The sequence below is a fragment of the Leptopilina heterotoma genome, unplaced genomic scaffold (assembly GCF_015476425.1).
Source record: "Leptopilina heterotoma isolate Lh14 unplaced genomic scaffold, ASM1547642v1 Lhet_490, whole genome shotgun sequence".
Lineage (NCBI taxonomy): Eukaryota > Metazoa > Arthropoda > Insecta > Hymenoptera > Figitidae > Leptopilina > Leptopilina heterotoma.
The window spans coordinates 197,913-218,688 of NW_025111106.1; the positions used below are offsets into that span (position 1 = coordinate 197,913).

A 20,776-nucleotide genomic window follows, 5' to 3' on the forward strand; every position below is an offset into this window, starting at 1 on the left:
GAAAATATTTTTATCGCAAATGATCGCTCTAAGGAGGAGAGGGAGAACCGTCGTATTCTTCTGGATCAAGTAAAAAAGATGAGGGAGGAGGGTCAGAATGTAGTGTTAAAGGGAACAAAAATTGTCGTTTTAGATGAGCACGTTCCTGAGAAGAAACAACTAACCATTCCAACCAATATTACACAGATGTTAACCAGATCTGGTCGGAAAAGGATTCGCACCCCCCCCCCCCCCCCACCAACCTCAGGTCTGAACACAAAATCATCAGAGCAAACTAGTAAAAAGAAAAAAGGGCGTCCTTCACTCGCAGAAACCAGGGACCCATGTACTTCTGAGACCTTGGACAACTTTCTTAATACGCCGAATTCAGCAAAGGACAATTCGACTATGAACCACAAAACATCCTCTAGAAAACTGTCCTACGAGGAATAGCAAAACCCCCCCTATGGCGCGACAACTTGTGAGCATCCTAAGATCGTTTTCTGGAACCTGCATGGATTTGGAAATATCACGGACTTGCATGAAACTCTTGGAGAACATGACATTCTGTGTGTTTGTGAGACTTGGTCAACGAACGCAGAATTGAAGTTAAACGTTCCGGGTTGGGTCTTCATCGTGGCACCAGCCATCAAGGTCAACTATTTCGGCAGAGCAAAGGGTGGTCTCTTGGTAGTTATGAGTTCAAATGTTTACGAGACTGATATTTTAAAGATTAATAATAACTTCATTTTTATAAAAGTAAAATCAAATTTTAATTGCTTTATTCTTGGTGTAATGTATGCTCCATCAGATGTTGACATAGTTGAATTTTTGGATGAAATAAATGTATCTTTTAATCATATTTGTAGTAGGTACCCTGGGCTTCCGTGGGTGGTAGGAGGAGATTTTAATGCTAGACTAGCCAATTTAAACCAATTGAAGTCGGATATTTTGAATCTTAATAGTATTTTTACAGCGGAAAGAATATCCAGAGACAAGACCACTAATTCTAGAGGTCGAACTTTGGTCGAATTTATGGATAGTTCTAATTTTGTATTGTTAAATGGACGATCTCCGAGTGATACTCCTGCTAATTTTTCTTTCACGGGAGCTCAGGGCCATAGTGTGTTTGATAAAGTCTGGTGTTCGTGTGATGATGGTTTGTCTTTGTTTTGTGACCTTCAAGTTTTGCAGCTCCCCACTCTCTCCGATCATCTTCCGGTCACGGTGTTGTTTGCGGATCACTATTCTGGGGTATATCAATCGGATGGGGACGATGGTTTACGTTTTCATATTTTCAGGGCGGAAGCTTTCACCCGCGCAATGGAATGGAGTGGGGAGGTGTCGCACTTGAATGGAGATGTTGTAAACTTGAATTCAACACTTACTTCGACCATAAAGAATGTTGCAAAAAATTTAGGAATGACGCGCCCTCCCAGACATGGTAGATTGATAAGCAATAATAAGCCATGGTTCGATCGGGAGTGCAGGGATGCAAAACGACGTGTTTTTTTGAAGTTAAAAAGAGCAAAAGCAAATAACTTAAGTAAAGAATCTAAATTAAATTTTTTGAAAGAAAAGAGAAATTACCGCTCTATTTTGAAAAGTAAAAAACGTACATATAGAGATTTGCGCATTAATAAAGTTGCTAATTGCAGAAATTCGTCAGAGTTTTGGAAAATAGTTAATTCGTCAAGGGGTGGTCGATGTAAGCAGGGGGCGCAAGTTGGTGTTGCAACATGGACGGAATATCTGCATTCCTGCTATCCTGTGACGCCGATGGTTAATGTTATGCCTGAACTCAGAGGAGGACCTTTTAATTTGCTTTTAGATTCAGAAATTACGTTTGAGGAGGTAATGAAATGTATAGCACACAGTAAAAAAGGAAAGCAAAAAAGGTATCGTTCTTTTGAATATGGAGAGGAGCGTATAGAGGTAGTGAAGCAGTACACTTATTTAGGTGTTATATTTTCAAACTCTTGCTTTTTCAGTTCAGAGGTCTCTAAATCAATTAGTAGCGCGAGGATGGTGGTTGGGGGAATCCTGAAATCTATTCTCTCATTGGGTATGGACTCTTGGAACGCATACACTAAACTTTTTCAAAGCTTAGCGGTAAGCGGATTGTTTTATGGGGTCCAGGTGTGGGGAATCCGACATTTGGACCAGTTGGAAAAAGTTCAATTGATATTTTACAAAAAACTCTTACTTTTACCGTTAAACACGCCCGATTATGCTGTTAGAGTAGAAACGGGGGCTGTTCATTTGGGTTATGGGGTACTTTCTTTAATATTGAGCTGGATTCAAAAAATTTCAAGAATGGAGTCTTCCAGATATCCTAGAAAATGTTTTGAAAGACTCAGGGCTTTATCATTGAATAATATTTTTTGTGATTTTAACTGGTTTACGCAACTGAGGGTTTTCTTTGAAGATAATGATTTAAATAATATATGGTCGGATCTCTCCCTGGATAACATTGAGACATCCAGGGGTGCAATCTTAGAGAGATACGGTAGACGCCTGAGATCCTTGGACGAGTCACGATGCGCGGCATCGAGTTCCCTCTGCATTTACCCCTGCCTTCCTATTCACCCAAACACGCAACCGTATTAATTGTTAAAATTTTGAATGAACGTATTATACACGAAATGTAAATAAAATATAAATGTTTTGCTGAGGTGTGAATACTAATATTATCATTATGTAATGAGACTTCGCTCGTATAAGCCCTAGGGGCTAAGAACAAGGTTTGGAATAAAAAATAGTGCAAGTAAATAAGTAAAATATATTCAATATATTAATGACTTACTTCACAGGTTATGAATACTACGAGATCTGATATTACTATCAGTTCTAATTAAAGTTAAACATTTTGTTCATAGATACAAAAATCTCAAGTATATTTAATTACATAGTAACTTTATATTTAAAGCGAAGTAACTATCTGCTTAACGATTTTTTCCATTAATTTATTTAGTTATTTCTAGATTTTATACACATTTACAGGTGTCAATTCTCACAAACAAACATGAAATTTTCAACAGATGTAAAGAAAATTATCAGAAAAATTTGTCTCTTTATAAACGTTCGAAAATAATGGTAAAAATGTCTATTTTTTGGAGAAATTTTAATTTATCTCGAAACTGACGTGTTGAAGCAAAAGTAAACCCAGAATTGGATTCAGGGCGTCAAAATACGTATATAGCACATGGTCCCGTCTATGTATATTTACCCGAAAAAAATTTTGTGGCCCTGTGTAATTAAAATAAATTATAATTTGTCCATATAAACATGCAAATTCTAATTCGAAGTGACAAAAATTCGAATAAATTATAATTCTGTCAAATGTTTTTATGGGATAATCAGGCACCCCATTAAAAAATGTTCGTGGCATGAATATAATTTTCAAACTGTTTTACGAATCTTTGATAAAATTTAAACTCCATGAATAGGCCAATCGCTTAATTTGGCATTGTCTAATAAATATTTCAAAATGTTATAAATATTGCAAAATATACTTATATTAATTAATACATTTTAGTGTCAAAAATACAATTTTGACAAAAATTAATTAAAATTTCTGTAAAAAAATAGTTATTTCAGAAAATTCTAAAAAAGATACATATTTCAGCTTCCATCAATGATTTAAATTTTTTTTCTTCATACCTTGGTCGAAAGTACGTACTTCCCTCTGCGATTTCGCAGCAGAAAGTCAAACATTTGTGCTTTGGTTGATTTTCATACCCAACCTCTATTACAGCGGGAGTAAAAGAATTCTCTGTCGGTAAAAACACCACTGTCGGTAAATAAGAAAATTTCGAGTTCAATGAAAATTTAACGAATAATTGTTATAGCAATATAAAATGAGAAAAAAAATTATCAAGAAAACTTTTTATACTTTATAAATTTATTATACACAAGCTCTGAATATTGAAATGAACGAAATCTTTTGCTGATATAATTATTTTCAAAACTTATTTTAATAAACATTAAAAACAAAAATAAAAAAATTAAAAATTTTTTAATTTCTTTTTTAATACGTGCCAAAATGTTATAATAAAATTTTAATAGGTTGAAGAAATAATGAAATTGTGTTCATTAGAACGTTTAGAATTTTAGAAACACTAGCGCAGTCGACGGCCGCAAGCGGCCGTCTCCTTTGCTGTTCTCTGCCATTTTTCAATTCAGTCCCCTGCCTAATTTCTAATTAATTACAATTTTTCTTTTTTCTTTGTGTATTTGATATACAATTAAACTTACACAAACATATAAGCCTAAGGTATACGAAACTGGCGAACGCTAAGCATTAAATAGGGCTAAGCATTAAAAAATCTTTAACTGTTCTACGCCATTTCTAAATTTAGTTTGCTACCTAATTTTTAATTAATTCTAATAACTTTAATTTCTTTACATTTAAATTAGATATATTCTTTCCCACATAGCACAACTTTTCACTGTAAGGTTACCTGAGACGACATCTGTAGGGCTTGTAAGGTTATCAAGTAAGAGTGTGGTAAACACGATGAAGTCTAAAAACTTCCGCCTTACTGTAGCCTTACACATGAAAGTCACTGTAAGCTTACACAGTAAAGTCACTGTAAGCTTACACGGTAAGGTCATTGTAAGCTTACACAGTAAAGTTACTGTAGGGTTACACGGTAAGGCCACTGTAAGCTTACACGTAAGGTTATGGTAAGGTTATACTGTAAGGCTGTGGTAAGGTTATTATTAAGTTGTAATGTTGAGGTAAGGTTGTGGTAAGTTTACAAATTATAGAAAATATTAACAAAATAATTAATAATCTAATTAAAAAATAAATATTAAAAAGAAATTAAGTTTGTTGCTTTTCTAAATTTTGGAAACCTAACATGAAACAGAAAATTTTGGAAACAAATTTGGGGGCACTAGGACTCGAACCCGGGATCGACGCGCATAAACCTAACACTCTAACTAACTGAGCTAAGTGGGGAACTGAGGAAGAGAAAATCAATTTTGCTTTTAAGGAGTTAGCTCTCTTCTTAGTGCACCTTAAAAGCAAAATTGATTTTCTCTTTCTCAGTTCCCCACTTAGCTCAGTTAGTTAGAGTGTTAGGTTTATGCGCGTCGATCCCGGGTTCGAGTCCTAGTGCCCCCAAATTTGTTTCCAAAATTTTCTGTTTTATGTTAGGTTTCCAAAATTTAGAAAAGCAACAAACTTAATTTTTTTTTAATATTTATTTTTTAATTAGATTATTAATTATTTTGTTAATATTTTCTATAATTTGTAAACTTACCACAACCTTACCTCAACATTACAACTTAATAATAACCTTACCACAGCCTTACAGTATAACCTTACCATAACCTTACGTGTAAGCTTACAGTGGCCTTACCGTGTAACCCTACAGTAACTTTACTGTGTAAGCTTACAATGACCTTACCGTGTAAGCTTACAGTGACTTTACTGTGTAAGCTTACAGTGACTTTCATGTGTAAGGCTACAGTAAGGCGGAAGTTTTTAGACTTCATCGTGTTTACCACACTCTTACTTGATAACCTTACAAGCCCTACAGATGTCGTCTCAGGTAACCTTACAGTGAAAAGTTGTGCTATGTGGGTTGTTACTACTATTATTAATAATTATTTATTATTTTCAATAATATTGATTTCTATTTATTTATTTTAATTGCTTTTTTAATAAACATAAAAATAAATATTTATTTTTTTATCAATTTCAAAAAAGGCTATCAGCATTTTAAAAGTTAGCGCCAACAATTGGACAACCGCAGCTCCATCTGCAACATGCACTTTGCTTATGAGTATGTCTTTCTCCAATGCTTTTTTCCTAATCGCGCTGCGAGTTCTCTTCGATATTTTCGATATTCGACCTTGCCCATGCTTTTTTTTGGTAGGATAAAATTAATTTTGTATATCAACAGAAAAATTCTTTTAAAAATATAATATTAATTTATCTTTCACATTTTTTTCGTGCCTGCCCCCGACCAGAAGCACTCGCTTCGCTCGTGCATCAAATGTCGGGGCAGGCGAATATTGTTTGCAAGAGAGAGAAAGAGAAAAAACCGAGCTTCACGAGTGTCCGCTAGAGGCGTTGAAGCGAGGAGCAAAAGTAAATAAAGATGGCCGGCAGTCAAATGAAACACGATTGCAATTTTCTTAAAAAATAAATTAGCGAGCGTACTTTCGACCGTATATAAAGAAAAATAGTATACATTACACGGGCAGAAATTCGAAAGTCCTAAACTACGCGATGATGCTCTCGGCTTCGCCTCGGGCATCATTTCGCGCAGTGCAGGAATTTCGAACTTTCTGCCCTTATAATGTAATATACTATTAAATATTTAAAAACTTATTAATTAACAATTTTAGGTTAATAAGAAAAACAAATAATGCTCTATTTAGTAAGTGGTTATCAATTTAATACAAATTTTAACCTCTGAAACGATTGTGTATTTTAATTAATTTCTCAAAATCCACTGAAATGTCAAAGATAATTTTTACAGGAATAAAATTAGAATATTTATGCTTTATTTTGACATCAATTTTATCAAAATCGAATATAACGTGTTTTGAGATACACTAAACTCTTGGTTCTACGGAATGTGATGGCGCTGAAACGGGATGAGGGTTGAAGGGAAGGGTCGTGCTTGACTCGATGATATCAGTAGCGTACACTGTAAAAAAAGACAGTGTATTAAAACTTGGTTTAAGTAAATAAATATATCTAAATACTATGTCTCACGAGTTAAAATACTACGAAACTAGGTATTTTTAACATATCGTAGTAAGTTTATATGGTATTACATAGTATTTTTACCATTGCTGTGTAAATTTACTACGTCTCACGTGGTGTAACTTATTTCCCACGTCTGACGTAGTAAAATAACACACCGAATGTGTCATTCTACCGAGGATTCAACTCAACATAATTTTTTAAGTTGCCATTTTCTTTATTCACTTAGAAATATACAACTTTAAGATATCAGAAAAATGTCAAAACCTTTTTAATGGACTTATTAGTAGACTTTGTTCTCTTTTTCCTCTAACTTTTGCTAATTTCTTACTATAATTATCTTCGATATTAAATATATAATATTTCTATTCTGAAAAAGCATCCAAATTCTATACTTTTTGGGTTATGTTGCACGCATTAGTAAAATTACATTCGGCATGTTTTTTTAAAAATTGGCAATACTACTGAGTGTTGAAAAAAACATAAAGGTTATGTCATATTACCATATATTACATAGTAAAGTTACTATATAATACGTGGTGTAACTAATTTCCAACGTCGGACATAGTAAAATTACCATGGCTTTTTTTACAGTGTACCTATTACTGGATCCTTTTTTCCCCTTGATATAACCTAACCTCAAAATTGTTAGTGAGCTATCGGACAATATTAATTAATTTATTTATTTGGCTACAAATGTAATTTAATAAATTCAAATTATCAATTTTACACTATATTAATAAATTTTAAAGATATTAAAAATATTAGCAGGCGATTCTATTTCAACCGAGGGCAAAAAGAATCTTCGTACTGTCCTGGATATTTATACTTTTTCGTGTTTTTCGTCAAGGTGACCTATTTGGTTATACGGACACACACCCGAGTTGTACGTATAACCAAGACTTCAGTGTATTTAGAAGTTTAACCTTCAAATCAAATTTTTTATAAAATTACGCTATTTTTTTAAAAAAAAGATTTTTACTATCATAAAGTTCAGGAATTTATCTTTCAAAGCTGCTAGTAACAAAATTCAATTGGTTTATTTATATAGCAGAAATATTTGTTAAATATTGCCTTAAATTGGCAATTGTTTACAAGGGGGGTCGTTTTGAAATAGAATGCTTCATAGATATATTATATATATTATAATATTATATATTATATAGATTTTTGGAAATCGCTGTGTCTAATTTTAGATATGAAAGACTATAATAAGCCTTTAAAGAAAATTAAATTAATTTGTAGAAATTTTTATTTATCACAAATGGTTTTTGTAAGAATTTTTAGGTTATGAAAGTTAAATATTGAAGCACTACTGTTTAATATAATTTAAAATCGAAAATAAGTTTTATATGACTATATTTGTTAGAAAATCTAATGAAACAATTCCACATTTATTCGAATTTTCGTTTTTACGAATTATTCCTTAATAAATAAAATTCTTAAAACACTAAGTTATCATTTGACAGAAAATCTAAATGTCAAATTTTGACTAATCAAAAATGATCAAGTAAGTTGTGATCGGCCAATTTCAAAATCCATGAAGAAATATTTCTAATAGTTAATTAAATTAAATAAAAGTATTGCAATTTATAAATTCTATAACCTAAATATTCTTACATAGAAATATTTTTTATAATGAACAAAAGTTTCTACAAATTAATTTTCTTCCAGATAGATTTCTGTTTAATAACAATTCATAATAGTCAAAATTTAGTTTTTATTTAAGAAAGCTAAATATAATTAAACTGATTTCAATTATAACCACCCAATCAGAATTTAAAAGAGTATAAATATGTACAGTTGAATTATCTCTCTAAAGGAATTAGAACATGAAATTTCAAGAATGATATTAATTTGGAAATGAAATGATTTTGAATCGACTCGACTTGACCCAAAGAAAGAAATGCTCGAAATTATCCGGTCGAGTTTCAAGTTTCAAGCTTTTTGCTTGAATTACTTCAACTTTCTTAGATGTAAAAATAATTAATGTTTATTTCGATTGATGATTTAGATTAATTATTTCTTTGTTAAAACTTTTTCTATACAGATTTTAGGTACTATATGAATAAAAATTTTCCAAAAATTCTTGACGGCTATTACTCTTTGGGAGAAAAATTAAATCCATCTTTGGAAATGAGAACTTTCGATAAACTCACCTGGGAAACGAAAGTAAATTTGGAAGCTTAAGATTTAATGGCGTTCTTTAAGTCTTTCATCCCATTAATATCTGATGGAAGTTTAGGATATTTACATTTAAAACATATTAATCTTAGCAAGACCAATGTAACAAAGGTAAGAACTCACTTTAGTAATTTGTCTTTTCATTTTTTCTATTATACAGTGTCGCTCAATAACTTTTGCCCAACCTACAGCGATTAAACACTTTACAAAAAGTTTTCTATTTTGTTTATTATTAAAGTTACAAAGCTTGAAAAGGTCTCATTTGATAGCTCATTTCCTGAACTTTAACACTATAAATATAAAACAAAAATTAATATTATGGGAAAAGAAAATTTTACATTTTTTTTTGTTTTTTAAGTTATACAGTTGTTTAGGAAATCATTAAATTTTAATTGTAGGGTAAGGGGCTCCAAGGTGGGGGCGCATGATTATTCCTCAAATTTCAATTTCCTAATGTTCAAAACATCGAAATTCTTATCATCGAAACATCATTTCGCATAATTTTCAGTTTTCGAAATTTCATTCAACATAATTTTTAATTTATCGATTTATTCTTTATCCTATTATTTAAATAGTCGAATTGTTTTATAATATAATTTTTAATATGTCGAAAATTTTTTTGACATACATTTTGTTTTTCCGAATGACTATTTGTTATAATTATTAATCCTCCGAATTGCCATTTGACATAATTTTCAAACCTTCGAAATATTATATTACATAACTTTCATTTATCGAAATTTTATTTGTCATAATGTTCATTACTCGAATTATCAAGTGACATAAAACGCATTTACTCGAATTCTCATGAGACATAACTTTTAAATCTACGAAATGTCATATTTCAGAAATTTTAATTTATAGAAATTTTATTTGTCATAATTTTCATTTATTCGAATAACCATTTAACATAAAATTTATTAGTCCGAAATTCCATTTGACATAATTTTCAAACATCCAAATTACTTTTTAACCTATAATGCAAGTCACAGAAATTTCATTTGTCCTAAAAATAACAATGAAATTTTCAAATATTTTTCTTATTTCTATTGTTATTTTAGGACAAATGAAATTTCTGTGACTTGCATTATAGGTTAAAAAGTAATTTGGATGTTTGAAAATTATGTCAAATGGAATTTCGGACAAATAAATTTTATGTTAAATGGTTATTCGAATAAATGAAAATTATGACAAATAAAATTTCTATAAATTAAAATTTCTGAAATATGACATTTCGTAGATTTAAAAGTTATGTCTCATGAGAATTCGAGTAAATGCGTTTTATGTCACTTGATAATTCGAGTAATGAACATTATGACAAATAAAATTTCGATAAATGAAAGTTATGTAATATAATATTTCGAAGGTTTGAAAATTATGTCAAATGGCAATTCGGAGGATTAATAATTATAACAAATAGCCCAGTAAAAAAAAACTAATTCAAATGAATTGAAACGAATTAACATTTTTGGTAGGCTCCAATTCGTATTTGTCACAAAGCGGGATTCACTCAAGCTCTTTGTATATTCAATTAAATTTAATTCAATATGTACCAATTTGTCCAAACGAATTCGCATTCGAAAGAAATGGCCAAGGAATGCATTGAATTCGTGCTAACGAATTGAAAAAAATTAAAGGCTCAAAACTTGTCCAGTGAATTGGTACGGATAGAAGGTTCGGAAGTTCAATACAGTTTCACGAATTCAGGAAAATTGCATCATGGCTCCAATTCGTATTTGTCACAAAGCGGGATTCACGAAAGCTCTTTGTGAATTCTTTTTAATTCATTTCAATTAGTTTTCGTTTACTGGGAGTCATTCGGAAAAACAAAATGTATGTCAAAAAAATTTTAGACATATTAAAAATTATATTAAAAAACAATTCGACTATTTAAATAATAGGATAAAGAATAAATCGAGGGGGTATATACTCCCGTATTGGAGTGTACACTCTTCTTGTAATAGTCGTGTAATATCGCGTAATAGGGCGTAATAGTACGTTATTACGTGGGTGTAATACCTAGAAATATCTCTGTATTGCCCTGTAATACTTGGTAATAAGTGTAATTTTAGCGTAATAAGTGTATTGGAGTGTACACGTTTTCAACCAGCAAATACCCCCTCGGAATAAATCGATAAATTAAAAATTATGTTGAATGAAATTTCGAAAACTGAAAATTATGCGAAATGATGTTTCGATGATAAGAATTTCGATGTTTTGAACATTAGGAAATTGAAATTTGAGGAATAATCATGCGCCCCTCCAAGGTGGCCACCAATCTTTTGAACGACTGTAATTCCTATACGGTATTATATAACATAATTATTAATATATGCCCTGAAACTGTATCTCCTTAGCTAACTTTTTAGCAAAAAAATTGTTTTATTTTAATAAGGAAAATAAAACTTAGACGACTTTGGAAAAACAGCTGAAATTTGGCTTTAAAAAAAGTGGCCCCAAGGTGGCCACCATTTAAAGATTCACTGAAAAATTAAGAAAATAGTTGCAAAAATCAATTTAAGGTAACTTTATTTGAAATGTATTGTTTTTGGCTTATAATCACAGAATCAATAGTTGCAAATTCTGTTTTTTGCTCATAAGAAGCCATTTTAAAATATTGCTAATTATTTATCCTATTTCATACATTAAACACTAAATTATTTCATTATTCATCATAAAATTTTCCAATCGAAAAAAAATTCAAAAGTGATTTTACATAAAAACACAATTTTATCGATATTCATTTATAATATTATTTTATGTAAGCAATATTACTACAAGGTTTAGAATTTTTAAACTATTAACTGTAATCACAGTATCACTTTAAAAACAATTCTTTCAAAATTTTTTTACCTACATTGACGATGTCTCTGCTAGAAACAAACGCGTTTAGTTATACACGTCTAAAGGAGAGTCCAGAATAGGGTTTGTGAATGTCGGTAGAAGCGCGTTGGTCACGTGATCTCCATATGGAATACATAGGACGACGCGTTCATACCGACGTCGACTCTATTCTGGACTCTTCTTGTGGTTCCCTACCCTACGTTTATCATTTGAAAGATATTTTCATCATCTTAAAAATGAATTTTTTAAAATTTTTATCTCTAAAACTAAAAACCCATAAAAAATGTAAAATATAAATTTTTCAAACCGAACAATTTTTTTGAAAAAATTTGCGAAATATTTTTTTCTTTATTTATTTTTATTTATTGGTTTATACACCTGTCTCTTACAAATTTTCCCTGACAAACTTAAATACTAAATTTTGTGCCTACAGAGCGACTTGAAAATTAGGAGTACTCGCATTTGCCTGGACCACCCGTCTAATGGGTTTTCTTGCCAGTGGAGAGGGAAACTGTAGAAAACCTCTCCTGAGTACAACCGGTTTATCGACAGTCGAGTTCTAATGGTGTGTACCGGACAATAATCGACGGTGCACATCATTATACCTCGACGTCAAACCTCCCGCTCAGATTATCTCAAATGCCGGAAAAATACCAAGCCAAATGGTTCATTTGATGATCATTTAGCTTCCTCAATATAATATATACCAATTGCTTAATTTTTTATTATAGAATAATTATTTTAAAGTATTAAGATAAAATTTCAAAAACTACAAAATTTGAATTTCTTGTTAAAAATAAAAATATCGATTAATTTTATAAATATTGATAAAATATATACTTTATATACATGAATCGATTCGTTTTCATGCTAGGAATGCAATTTTGACAAGAATTAATAAAAATTTGAATAAAGAAAAAAATTGCTAAACAAATTTTATTTTGAGATATTTGTGAAAATCCTTCTATGAAGGTGTTTACGAAATCAGCAAACCACGGTTTTCTTCTGGGTTTATAAAAAAATTGAAAGTAATGGGCACCCTTACTTTTACCTTATTTGTGTCCTGTTACCTAGTGTGTGGTGTGAAGGTTTGTGTTGTGGACAGGCAAATTTGACTGAGCTGTCCACGATATCTGTAAATAGGTTATAGTCTGCGATGGGATCTGTGGTGTTTAAAAGGTTTGAGTTGGATTCTACAGATAAACGGATATTTTCAGTAAAAAGTGTCCAATTGATTGATTTGAGGTTATATTTGTGGGAAGAAAAAGTGGAAATGGGTATAGAGATACCTAGAGATGAGAATATTGGGAAGTGATCACTGCCCAATGTGTCATTGTGTATGGTCCATGAAGAGAGAGTGTACAGTTTTGAGGTAACAAGTGAGAAATCCAATGCTGAACCAGGGTTCGGTGGGCGACCTAAGTAAGTAGGGGAGCCGTTATTTAAAAGAATAAAATCGGAGGTATCCAATTAGTCACATAAATTTTGCCCGTTGATGCAGGTCTGGGAGCTTCCCCAAAAGGTATTGTGACTATTATAGTCACCTTCTATAAAGACAGACCTGAAACCGGAATTTTTAATAGAATTGAAAAAAGAATTCCAAACATTAATAGAAGTTTGTTTATCCGGTACTCTATAAGCTGAGATCAACAAAAGCTTACCCAACGATGAGTCAATAGAGACAGCTAGTGTCTCCAAAACGTCTTCTCGGGTATAGATTGTGTTGATTCTTGAAAAAGTTAAGTTTTTACGAATGGCGATGACCAGGCCACCACCTTTATTTACTAATCTATCAAGTCTAATAATATTAAAATTTTTAAGAATATTAAGGTTATCGCGTCTATCCGGTTTCAGGAAAGTTTCACACAGGAGTAGAATGTTGAACTTGTCTGAAATTTTGTGAATTTCGTGTGTCTTGTTAGAAACACCACGACAATTTCATTGCAGTATGTTTAATTTTGGCAGATGGGCCATGTTTGTCCGTTGAAGGAACGAGTAAAAGGCGGAGGTTATCTTTGATGTTGGTGAGAAGAGAATGTCTTTGTTTTGCATCATCAGGAGAAGAATTGGGAGAGGAAAGTGACACCTGGTTGTTCAACCAGGAGATGATAGAGGAGAGGGAGTAGGAATCTAGGTTTGGTAAAGAGGAGTGGTTAGTAGATGTAGAAGGTGGAGCTTGAGTGGAGTTTGAAAGAGCAAAACCGTTTGGAAGCATGATTTCCGTTCTTCCGTTGTCCCAATTGGAGGCAAAGAATGAAGAAGCGGAGCTTCTTGAAGATTTTGTCATGTTCTTGTGTTTGTGGAAGATGGATGAATAAAGTTTTGTTGTTGAGCTGTTTGTGAGTATGAACGAGACTGGGATTGTGTTTTTGTAGGCTGAACTGATGACGGCGTTAGGCAATCTTCCAGATCTGGAAACTCAGAAAAGTTAAAAGAACTCGAGAGGTTCGAGACTGTTTTCGGACTGAGGAATTGTCGTGCTTCGCTAAAGGACAATCTGTGCATTGTCGCGTAATAGCGAATTTCCTTCTGTTCTACGAACTTTGGGCAAAGTTTCGAAGATATCCTGTGTGGACCTTTGCAATTCAGGCAAGTTGGGGAATCCGAAGTTTGGGGAGATTTGTTTGAATCATCGTGTGGGGTTGTGCTACCGCAATGTTGGCATCTAGTTTTGGATCGACAATTTTTCGCTATGTGTCCAAAACGGAAACATTTCAGACACATGCCGGGATAGGGTATGTAAGGACGGACCGGACTAGAGCCTTTGAAGATTACAACGCGTTCCGGGAGAGTTGTACCTTGGAAGGTAAGAAGCACGGTGGTAGATGGTTCGTGTAAGACAGATTTGGCCTCATTAACGACTTTCCTGTTAAATCGCATAACATTAATTATTTTACAATCTTTTCCGATTTGACCTAAAACTTCGGCATTCTCCAAAATCTCCTCATTAGAGATGTCCAGACCAATATTATTTATAATACCCTGACATGTGACAAAGCTATTCGGAATTAACGCGACTAAACCTTTCGATTTTAAAGTGGGGTCCGAGACGATTTGATTTGCCGCTCTACCACTGTTCATTACGACACGTACTTTACCACGACCGCTTGGGTGGATACTGACGACTTTACCGTGGTAAAGCGCGTGGAGTGTCTTGCCGATGGAAATGTGATTTAGGTCTTTATTTGCATCCGTTGAACTCGGATCACGCTGGATAAAGACTGGACAATTTCCTTTATCAAAATTCCCGTATTTCGCAAGCTTTTGATTGTTATTTTTGGGATCAAGCGAAATTTTCGACCAAGTTGAGAGCGCGACTTTGTTCTGTAATGAATCGCCGTCGCGAATACGTTTCGCTACTGGATCTGAATCAAGGGACGATGTCAAATTCTGGCGCGATCTGATTTTTGAATTGTGTTGCATAAAGAGCAAACCTTCAACTGCTCTCTCTACTTCCGACCCACCACCGTGGTCGCCGACATCCATTTCCGCATCAACAGAGGCCATGCCTCGATCACACACTCACAGCCCAGTGGCTGGCGTTAACCTATAAAGAACACACGTCATATAAAAATCACAGTGCTTGTGAAACAGGCAGTACACAACTACTTTAGGGTTGAATAACAGGACCCACGACGAGAACTGAGATCAACAAATGAGCACTGAAGACCGGAGAAACAGTAAAAACTTTAACGAGCAAAAGTAACGCGTCTAACCGATACCGCTTACCAAGCCACATCTTCACTACACAGTTGTAGTCAAACATTTTGCGCAGGCGCGAATATATGCTCGTGTAGCATATATTCTGTTTATGCGCGCAGAGAATAAAATTATACCACACGGTGTAAACACCTTCTATCTAATTTTAGATATTCGTGACCGTAATACACCTACAAAATTTTATCAAAATCCGTCAAGACGTGTAAGAGAAAATTTGTCCCTGAGAATCGGTGACATACACACACATCCAAACATTTGTTCCTCTTGATGACATATATGAGGCATTTTACGTGAAATGTCCTGAGTTGAAATTTCAACTTCTTGAAAAAAATTTAAACTCAGGGAATTTGTTGTTCTATCAAGTAGAAATGTGCCCCAAAAAACATGTTTGATTTTTTCGAAAATTTGGAGGGGGTAGAGGGAGGTCAATTTGACCAATTTTGCTAACACCGGCTACTTTGTGAATTTTTTCTGAACATACTTTTAATGGGAAAAATTTTGTAGAATATGTTTCTGTAAGGTTTTTTCGTCCTCTTTCCAATGGTGAATTTTATTTTTTACTATTTTAAAAATTGACTCAAATTTTTGATAATTAATATTTAATTTTCAATTTCCCAAAAATCGGTCCGTTTTTTTTTAAAATAAATTATTGCAAACGAAAGCTGAGGTTTTTTCCACCCCTCTGACAGGGTAATGTAATTTCAATACAAAAAGTGTGGTGAGAGGTGACTGGGACCACCAGGGGCGCTAGTAGAAAATGAGTCTAGGTACATGAATGTGATTGGTTATTTAGGTTGTTCATAATCATAGACATTTAATACAACCAATCACATTCTTGTACCTACACTCATTTTCTTCTAACGCCCCTGGTAGTCGTCAGTCACGTTTAGCTTACTTTTTAACTGCTCGTGTCAGTGGGGTGGTTTTTTCCTATCGGTTTGTAAATTTGCAGAATGCCCTTTTTTGTTTTTGAGTTATTAAATTTCAAAGAATAAATTGCGGCGCGCTGCGTCGCGGTTGCACTGAGCCGCGTGGCACCCGGCGTGACGCGAGGCGACCGCGCCGCAATTTATTCTTTGAAATTTAATAACTCAAAAACAAAAAAAAGGGCATTCTGCAAATTTACATGCCGATAGGAAAAAACCTCAGCTTTCGTTTGCAATAATTTATTTTTAAATAAAACGGAACGATTTTTGGGAAATTGAAAATTAAATATTAATTATCAAAAATTTGGGTCATTTTTTAAAATATTAAAAAATAAAATTCACCATTGGAAAGAGGATGAAAAAACCTTACAGAAACATATTCTACAAAATTTTTCCCATTAAAAGTATGTTCAGAAAAAATTCACAAAGTAGCCGGTGTTAGCAAAATTGGTCAAATTGACCTCCCTCTACCCCCTCCAAATTTTCGAAAAAATCAAAAATGTTTTTTGGGGCACATTTCTACTTGATAGAACAACAAATTCTTTGAGTTTCAATTTTTTTCAAGAAGTTGAAATTTCAACTTAGGACATTTCACGTAAAATGCCTCATATATGTGACGTTCCACGAGAAAACGTGCCTTTGCTCCCGAATATGAATTGTACAGGAAACGTATTAGAAGTTGAGTCTTCCTGGTGGAGACCGTCCACTGAAATTGAGCCCCACTACTCACTACACATTCACATTTATTTGTGTAGCGCGAAGTGTGCGAATCGTACGTATGTAGCCAGTGTAGTAGTAGTGGAAAGTGAAGGAGCTGATTTTCTAACCAACAAATGTAAACAAGCAACAAGCTCAAATTGTGCTAATGTTCATTTGAAAATAATTAAAAATTGTGTAAATAAATATTGGTTTTAACGGTTGTAAGTGAAAGAGGGACTCAAAATCTATAGAGTGTTATCAATCAATCGAAATTAATTTTTTGGGGGCTAAGGCACATTTCGTCGTGGACTGTCACATATATGTCGTAGGCAAGTAGTTTCTCTATTTGCCTACGACATATATATGGTTGATTCTCTTCGTAGCGCACGATTTGGTTTATGAAATTAAAAAAAAAATTTTATTTTTATGATTATTATCAATATATTTTATTCAAAACAAGTATGTAATCCCCGCTTTCTCAGCGCGTTTTTGAGACGCAAAGTATGCAGCAGTTTTACGGTCCTAGGACGAGAAAGTAGTCTTTACCGTCCTAGGACCGTAAAACTACTACTTGAAGCAAAGCCATGCTTTCCCTCTCAAAACGCACCGAGTAACCGCGGATTACATTCTCGTTTTGTATAAAATGTCGTGTGCAACGAGGACGCAAAGCGCAAGTTTCTCGTCCGAGCTTGATTTTGCAGTACGAGGCGAAGCCGAGTACTGCAAAATCAAGCTCGGACGAGAAACTTGCGCTTTGCGTCCTCGTTGCACAATGTACTATTTTTGAAGATAAAGGCTTCTGAAAGAAAAATCTATAGCGGGCTGGGAAAATTGTTTATAATTTTTGTTGTAAACAAGTATAGTAATTAACAAATTCACTATTTGGACAAATTCTGTCAAAAAAAATTTTTGCGGTAATTTAAATAATATTATAGCGTAAATCTCATTTAAAAATTGTTATTTAGGTAATTTATAGAAATTTATGGTTTTCGCGATAATTCATAAAAATATGTAAAGTTTGAATTATTATTAAAAATTTGGTAATTAATGGAAATTTATATTATATATATTTAATTTCTTATATGTGACCTGGTCTATGAAAAGGGACCTTACGTGTCAAAAAATCATTTTTTACTTTTTTGTTGATTCGGATAGTTTGAAACGCTCTTTAAGATGGTGAAAACCAAAAAGTCATAAGTTGATTAGAAGTGTTAAAAAAATTTTTTAAAGTCAAAAGAAACAAGAGTAAAAATACGAAAAAACATTAATTTTTTGTTATTATACAAATTAAAATAACCAAGACGATAAGTTTTTATTATTTTGAAAAGTTGACAGTTTCTTTGACAACTGTCAACAGTTAAAATTCAAATTTGATATCATATTCGTAATCAACGACCTCAAAAACCTTATTACTGTCTTTTTTATAAAAACGACCACTTTTTGGAGAAGTTGACAGCTGTCAATTTGTCAATTTAACAGCATATTCGTAATCAGTGGCCTCGAAAACCCTTACAAACATGTGTCACTTATTTATTCTTATTGTTGCTATTTAGAAAACTTTTTGATTATTTTTCTTATGTTTGGGTAGTTTGTTATTATATAAACAATTATTAAAAAAAAATTTCATTACTTGTATGTTTTTGCTTCCTCATGAGGAAGCTTTGCATTCGTGACGATTTTCAATTTTTCAAAAGAAGGTTATATGGACTCATTTTCATCTAGAACATATGTACATATTCAATTCTGAGCAAATGTCCAGATGTATGTGTGTGTGTGTGTATGTCACAAAAAATTGTGTACAAATTATCTCAGACAAATTTTGATGGATTGTCCTGAAATTTTTCAGGTTTATTGCAGTCATTAGTACGTAAAATCTGACACAAGGATTTTCAAAAATATCTACAATATTTTTTGTTATACAATTTTTTTAAAATTTAGAAAAATTTTTTTTTTGTATTTTTTGAAATAATTTTTTTATTTGTTAATATTTTTATTAATTATTCTCAAAATTACATTCCTAACAAGAAAACGAATCGATTGATGTATACAAAGTATATATTTTATCAAAATTTATAAAATTAATAAATATTTTTCTTTTTCACAAAAAATTCAAATTTTTGAATTTCAAATTCAAAATTTTGTATGTGAATTACGTCACGAATTTCTATTTATATATTGAGGAAGCTAAATGGTCAGGAAATGAACAACTTGTTTATTTTGATACTGTGATCCACGGTGAAGAAAATAAGCCTAAATTGATTGAAAAATATTAATATTTAAAAAAGTTACAAGGGTTTTTCTAAGTTAAATTTTAACTGCTGTTTTCTCGAAAACTTGTTTTCGCACGTAAGGTCCCTTTTCACTGTCCAGGTCACATATATGTTGCACCATAACACTACATTTTCACTAGGTTCTTCGTAATACGAAGGTCGGTGTAAACTGAGGCCGGTGGAAACTTTTTCAACCGACTTCAGATATTTTTATTTTTTGAAAAAAGTATCATTAATTTTTAATCGGTTTAAAATGGATCTCATTCGTATTGACCAAAACAATATAACTAAGCTTTATTTAACGTTTTTTATAAATAATTGTTTAATTTGTGGTAAAATATTTAAGGGTCGGTGGAGGTCGGTGATGATTATTTTGTGATTCCCTTATCAAATTTCCAACTTAAAATGAGTGAAAAATGAATAAATCAATTAGAACATTGATTTTTTTCTGAATTAACTTAAGGAAGTTATTTTTTGCGTTTACCAAAGTAATTTTAAGTTAACATTTTATTTTTATTTAAATAATTCATTGTTTATTAATAAAATAATGAATAGCATCCAAATTTGCAGTCAAGCATAAACAGAAAAAAACATATACCGTGGTTGTACCGGTTTCCGTCCAACGAAGGCTTAAACTCACAATTAATACCTTGAAAACAATTGTTTTTCTTCTAAAATGTGCAATATTTTTAATAGAAAGTATAATTTATACTGTCTTTTTTTTATTTATAATAATTTGTCACTTTCAATGTATGAACAATTAATTCTTATATAATAATATAAATTATACTTTTTATGGATCAATTTCCGTCCACTAAAATTCGTTTGCCCTAGTATCCGTCCACTGATTGCCCCAGTTTACGTCCAGGAATATATTAGGTATTGTTACTAAGTAAAAACCTTAAAATTTCAATTAAAACATCTTTTAAAATATTTTAACAATATATATAATTTTATAAACAAAAAATCTGTTCAAAGTTCGACAAAATTTGCAATTTTTCTCTACTTCACTAGAAGTCAAAATTAAAGTACAACTTTTATGTGGTTTGAATTCTTCTTTGTCTTCAAACAAAATAAACGTATCTACGACAGAATTAATTTTCTTCGATATTTGACTTCCGAAGCAATATCTATAATCTTCAATTTTCTCAATTAGAGCTTCAATTTCACTGATGTCGGAAATTTCTTTTTTTATCCCTAATTTCTCCAAGTCCAATAAATTTTAAGTAATTTTAACAAACCTGCTGCACCACTGAGAAAATCGAATAATAGAATATTTGTTTACTTTATTGTCACAGTCACCATTTAAAATATTTTGACGTGACCAAGAATACGGTAACTTGACGCTTTTCTCGTTAATTGACATTTTTAAAAATAAATTTCCCCTCTGATCTTCGCAATTGTTCCCAATTTCTGCAAAATCTGGA

At 32.2% G+C, this 20,776-nt stretch overlaps 2 protein-coding genes across 3 annotated transcripts in view; both read left to right on the forward strand.

The window, feature by feature from the left end:
- The window catches only part of LOC122507638 (tubulin-specific chaperone C), a 41,796-nt gene that overhangs the window by 9,749 nt on the left and 11,271 nt on the right, over positions 1–20,776 (forward strand). Inside the window, exon 2 of one of the 2 annotated variants that reach the window (XM_043620453.1) lies at positions 8,757–9,001. The exons of the other annotated variant lie outside the window; for it this stretch is intronic. The gene's annotated coding sequence lies outside the window, so the exon portion shown is untranslated. The remainder of the gene's footprint in view (positions 1–8,756; positions 9,002–20,776) is intronic. 2 annotated transcript variants of the gene reach the window in all.
- LOC122507637 lies at positions 778–2,703 on the forward strand. The gene is made up of 2 exons (XM_043620452.1): positions 778–1,877; positions 1,971–2,703. The coding sequence occupies exons 1-2, from the start codon at positions 1,015–1,017 to the stop codon at positions 2,587–2,589; spliced, it is 1,482 nt and encodes a 493-aa protein (XP_043476387.1). The 5' UTR covers positions 778–1,014; the 3' UTR covers positions 2,590–2,703.